At 49.0% G+C, this 6,307-nt stretch overlaps 1 protein-coding gene across 1 annotated transcript; it reads left to right on the top strand.

Annotated features, from left to right (window-relative positions):
• The first annotated feature begins 489 nt into the window (after positions 1–489).
• LOC123055760 (uncharacterized) lies at positions 490–1,412 on the top strand. Its single transcript, XM_044479634.1, has 3 exons — positions 490–639; positions 1,054–1,352; positions 1,409–1,412. The coding sequence occupies exons 1-3, from the start codon at positions 496–498 to the stop codon at positions 1,410–1,412; spliced, it is 447 nt and encodes a 148-aa protein (XP_044335569.1). The 5' UTR covers positions 490–495.
• Positions 1,413–6,307: the final 4,895 nt, after the last annotated feature.

The raw sequence follows: 6,307 nt of genomic DNA on the forward strand, positions 1-6,307 counted from the left end.
CCATTCATCGTCCGGCGAGTCGTCGGTGACACAACTTCCTCCTCTGAGAACCGTCCCTGGGTAAGCATAACATACTTTTTAACTTTTTGGTCTTGTATTATATTGTCGTATCGATCTTCGTGTTTGCTCTTTTTCAGTGCTAAATCCAGACCAAGCAAGAAGGCTAGATTGAATAGGCCAACCGACCATGAACCGGCTACCGAGCCGGAGAAAACCCCAGAGGCTATTGACCCGGAGGCTAACACTGTTATTGATAATCCGGAACCTCAAGCAACCGACACGCTTGTTGAACCGGTAGAACATAATCCAATAAGCCAGTCAGCTGATCCATTAAATCCAACTGTTGATCCGCCGAGTCCGGCTAAAGCATCCGATAAACCGCCAAGCCCTGCCAAAACTACGGACGACGATGTTGTCGTAACTGGCCTTGGTTTCAGCTCCCCTGGTCGTCCTGTCGCGTTATCAAAGCATAGCGCCAAAGAAGAAATTTCTGCTATGGACAAAGGGAAATGGAAATCCAAGTTATCCAATTATACCAACCTCAGCGCTGAAGACCTTCATTCTGGTTTTTTAAACCGCCTGTATACAAGCCGCGACTTTGAAGCCGGTTTAGTAGGCCTGATGAAGGAGCGGTATGAGGTAAATGTCACTTTCCCTTTGCATAAATATTCCAACAGTCCTTTTGTTAGAACTGGTCTAACGTATCAACTCCAGTAGCCCCCAAGGGCCGGTGCATAACATTGGTTTGAACCGGGTCTTGAATCAATATTTGCATTTTGCTGGTGTAGCCCCCATGAACCGGCTTATATCTTTTTAGAATGAACCGGTACATCCTACTAATCTCACCACTTATAATGATGACAATCCATCTGAATCTGAACGAATACGCATTAGCCCCCAAGTGTCAAGTAGATAACTTGTTATGTGCTTGAGACTTTAAAGTAATAGCTGATAAGAAGCAATCCGCATTAGCCCCCAAGTGTCAAGTAGATAACTTGTTATGTGGTTGGGACTTCAATGTTGTAATGCTAACTTATTATCTGTATTTTGCAGGCTGAGTTGTCCAAAAAAGACACCCAAATCACTGATCTCCAAGGAAACATCAAGTCTCAGGTAGACGAAACTTGCAAAGTTAAGAGCGAGCTGACCACCGCTTTAACAACCATGGAGCAGCTGAAGGAATTCTTCAAAGGCGAACGGGCAGATTGGGCAACTGAAAAGACCACCTTGTTAAAGCGGGCAGAAGATGTGGAAAACACCCTTAAACCGGCCACAGAAGAGCTAAGCAGCCTGAAGGGGCAGATTGATGCCATGACCTCTGCCATCTTTGGTAACAATCTCTTCACCAATATGTAACAACACCAGTTATAAAAACTTCCGGTTTAATAATAATATGATCCTTTTGCAGGTAGCCGTGTTACTCATCTTGGCACAGATATGTGCAAAAAATTGAAGGCCGTCTATACTTTGGTAGAGCAGCTTTATACCGGCGCGCAACGAGCTATCTGCACAGCTTGCAATAACCATCCGCCCCCATCGCTAATCAAGGAAACGCTGGAAAAATTGTCTATGATGCCTGCCCGGATTGTGGAATTGAAGAAATCCGCTGCTAGGTCCGGTGCCCTTACTGCACGACGCGCGCCAAGGCCTGGATCTCTGACCTTGATCCGGAAGATGTTGGAAATGGTTACCCAAGCCAAAAAAGAGGACGGTTCAGAATTTAACAATGACGATCTTCGGGCTATCACAAGAGAGATGCGACCACTGGCAAGTAAGTTGGCTGAAGATACTAACTTGTCAATTTACCAGAATGTATATGACGCCAGTGGCAAGCGAATAAGTGCTCCAACTTATGACGTGGAAAGTCTGATCCCGCCGATCCGCAAGCACACTTACGCTCCTGATGTTGAACCGTCTGATCTTATACACGACGAAGCTGTCTTTCAAGCCTTATCAGTAATTGATTGGACAACTGTTGACTTCCAGCCACTGGGTGGAGAGAAGGAGGATGAACCGGCGTAGGAAGATCCGCAACCTTCACATCAACCTGAGGCAGAATCATAATCCGGAAGCCGGTTTAACTTGTGCCTATTGTCATCTTTCTGAAAAACAATCATTCTTATGGGCAGTTGAAACGCCTTGTAATAGGCTAGCTTGAACAGTTGATCTGATATGCCATCGTGCATACTTGTTGCACACAATATTGTTAATCCGTCATGCTATATTTGCTTATGATCTTTATCGATTTTACACAGCCCTGTTTCTGCATAAAACAAAGTGAAAACTGTCCTGGCGGTTTACCACCGGACGGGTCATAATGCCCAATATATAGCCAAGGTTGATAACCATAGTTTTAAACAATGAAATATGAAACATATCATACCTGTGATATTGAATCACTTTGTTGGTTTACCAACATTCTTTGTAATAAGGGTGACGACCCAAATACTGAGTATTGATAACTCAAACCATGTTATGCTGGTATATAATAAGTGATGCCGGGTTATGATAAACACCGGATGATCATCCTGGCAACTTATAGTTAACCCCAGGCCGGGTTAAATAAACACCGATTTATACGGACGATTTACAATCAGGCCGGGCCATTGGACACCGGTTTAGCTCAAAACTTTAACAAGGGAGAAAAACAAAACTGACCAATAAAAACCAGAGAGAAAAAAAAACTTGTAGTCGAGGCTTTTCAAGGGCTGCCAGGCCCAAATGCGAGGCTTTTCATGGGCTGCCAGGCCACTGAGTTAAATCGTTTTACAAAGCCTTTTAAGATGGTCCTCCATCTTTAACCAATCGCCGGTCTATCATTGACAAGTTCAGGGTCATATGCGATTGACTTGGTAAGTTGGCGGGTCATACCAGGCTTACCTGGGTGGAGTGACTTACTTAATAAAGGCAGGTTAACCCGGGGTTTTAGGTGTATATACCAGGCTTCCAAGCCACGGCTTGATAGCCTATTGCAAGTGTAGATTTCTTTGTTCATTGCGATAGCAAAGAATCCCCAAGCAACATTCTGAGCTGTGCTCAATGGGTGCCTATGTTTGAGTTGTTCTTGACAACACTCTTTGGCCCCTAACTAATGGCATTGCACCAGCCAAAAGGTGTAGCTATGGTTGAACACAACCAAGCCCCCAAGTGACTTACTATCATGGCTTTTGAGCCAGCCAAGAGATGTAGCTATGGTTTGAATACAACCAAGCCCCCAAGTGACTTTCTTTTGTGGCCTTGAGCCAGCCAAGAGGTGTAGCTATGGTTCGAATACGACCAAGCCCCCAAGTGACTTTCTTTTGTGGCCTTGAGCCAGCCAAGAGGTGTAGCTATGGTTCGAATACGACCAAGCCCCCAAGTGACTTATATTGATAGACAGCTGTAAAGTTGAATCAAAGGGTAAAAAGGATGTCGCTTTACAAATAGAATCCTCCGTGTAACCACTCATGATATGAGAAGAACAGCAGATACCCCGCTTTAGCTGGGGCTCAGGTTTATTATATTGATCATAATATATACATCGTCCTTTTGTTAGAATCCTGAACTGGAGTTGCCTCCTCCATAACCCGGCCCATAGGACCCGGATCCTGAACCGCCGGATGGTCCATGATCATTCCGGAAGAAATCTGAATTTTTGAATTCTCGCATGATATAACAATCTTTCCAGAGGTGCATGGCCGGTTTTTCCTGCGTTCCATGCTTCGGGCAGGGCTGGTTCAACAGGTAATTCAGGCGCTCCGGATTAGGACTGGGCTCTGCCCTTCTTGGGGGCGGCTTTCCTTTACGACGCTGACCATTACCCTGTGTATTGGTGTTAACCACAAAATCTGAATTGTGATCTACTTTCCGCTTACCATTATTATTATGGCCCGTCGGGTTATGCTGCTGCCCCTTGGCATTGCCGCTCTTCTTTCCCTTCCCCGGTTTGTCATCGTCAGACTCGGGGTCCTTGGTACTATCAGAATCAGCATACTTAACCAGAGCAGCCATAAGTGTTCCCATGTCATTGAAGTGACGCTTGAGCCGTCCCAACTTCAACTTTAAAGGCTGAAACCGACAATTCCCCTCCAATGTTATAATCGCCGAGTCAGCATTGATGCGATCCGAAGAATGTAAGATCTCTGAAACCCGGCGCACCCAATGGGTTGTTGACTCGCCTTCTCCCTGGACGTAGGCGGCTAAGTCCACAATTGACATAGGTTGCTTGCATGTGTCTTTGAAGTTTGCTATAAACCGGGCTTTTAACTCAGCCCATGTCCCAATGGAATTAACTGGTAAGCTTTTCAACCACGTGCGAGCTGTTTCATCCAACATCATAGCGAAATATTTCGCGCAGGCCGCTTCATCCACATCTAACATCTCCATAGCCATCTCATAACTCTCAATCCATGACTCGGGAGGCACATCAGCGGTGTAATTAGGCACCTTACGGGGACCCTTGAAATCCTTGGGCAGCCGTACATTGCGCAAAGCCGGGACAAGGCAGGGCACCCCCCAAGAGCTGAAAGTAAGGCCTTGCTCTACGGAAGCCACCGGACGAACCGGAGTGAGCTGACGGTCCTGCGCTGCTAACTCGGCGTCTCGACATGCTCCGTTGTTCACCACATCCTGAGCATTTTCCCCACCACGCGCCGGATTAGGTCCTCGAGGAGCGTCTCGGTTCCGCGCACTGCTTGACACAGCCGATTCATCGATGTGCCTGCTATAACTTTGGCTCGGGCGTGGGGTTGAATGGATTTTGTCTCGGCTGTATGAATAAGCCTGCTGCTGCACTATAGCCGTCTGAAGAAGATCCCTAGCACGCCGCATCTCAGCCATCGCCGGGGATTCACCCTCCATTGGAATAGCGGCTAATCGTGATGCGGCAGCAATCATATTATCCAAAGGGGTGGAGAAGTGACCCGGCGGCGCCGGTACATACTGCAGCGGGTTATGGGACCGTCGAGGGGGATCCGTCACCCGTGGCTGATCCGGTGCTCCGGTCCTCGGCGCCTCAATCCGGTTCACCGCTGCCGGATTACTGGTTCCTGCTCCTGGCGTGCCAAAGAGATTCATTGCCTCATAAACCGGTCGTAGACGTGACCGATGCCTTCTCCTTAACACATCGTTTGAAGCGTTCTGATCCAACAGGAGTCGATAATTTTCCGCCTGAATCCGGTACTTGTGCCTCTAAAGCGGCCCGCTCCTCAGCCATCCTGGTTTCTTCAGCCACTAAGTCCTCCTTAGCTTGAGTTATCTGATCCTGCAGCTTAGCCACCTCCGCATTATGCTGATCTTGCGTGTCGGTGGTAACTTGTGTGGTCAGTAAGGTCGTCCAGGCGTCCAATAAATCGGACAAGATTTGGGCCGGCTGGCGCGCGGGGCCTCCCGCCCCAGCTGCCGATCCGGAAATTATTGCTGCTGCGGTTGAAGATTGCAACGTGGGCTGAGTTCCGGCCATGAAGATCGCAACCCGGTTCGACGGTTCAAAGGGGTCCGGAATACTGTCGCCATTGGAATAGCCCCCAAACTGGCCATCTTGCAGTTGGTACAGTGACTCGGTCTCCCCGGTGGACGACTCGTCATCTGAGTAGACGACAGTCTCGCCATCGGACGCCAGTTCAAGTTCCGCACCATTGATGAATCCTACGAACGCACGCTTCATGGCGGCCTGAACCCGGGCAGGGCTTGCACGCTGAGCCGTCTCGACGAGGTCGGTGCAGATGTCCGGCTCAAGGCCCGGTTCACCGATCTTGCCGATGAAGATGTGAATTCCTCCAAAGGGGACCCGGTACCCGTACTCGATTGAGCCGGCCTCGGGGCCCCAGCTTGCGTCGTCGACGTAGAGCTTGCCGCGACGACTCTTGGTCATCCGGCCCACGGCGTATCCCTTGAGCCCTTCAAAATTGTTGGGGATCGTTGCAGAAATTAAAAAATTTCTACGCATCACCAAGATCAATCTATGGAGTCATCTAGCAACGAGAGAGAGAGGAGTGCATCTACATACCCTGTAGATCGCGAGCGGAAGAGTTCAAGAGAACGGGGTTGATGGAGTCGTACTTGTCGTGATCCAAATCACCGATGATCCTAGCGCCGAACGGACGGCACCTCCGCGTTCACAACACGTACGGAGCGGAGACGTCTCCTCCTTCTTGATCCAACAAGGGGGAATGAGAAGTTGATGGAGATCCAGCAGCACGACGGCGTGGTGGTGGAAGCAGCGGGATTCCAGCAGGGCTTCGCCAAGCGCTACTGGAGGAGGAAGAGGTGTCACGGGAGGGAGAGGGAGGCGCCAGGGCTTAGCGTGCGGCTGCCCTCCCTCCCCTCC

This window comes from Triticum aestivum, chromosome 2D (assembly GCF_018294505.1).
Source record: "Triticum aestivum cultivar Chinese Spring chromosome 2D, IWGSC CS RefSeq v2.1, whole genome shotgun sequence".
NCBI lineage: Eukaryota > Viridiplantae > Streptophyta > Magnoliopsida > Poales > Poaceae > Triticum > Triticum aestivum.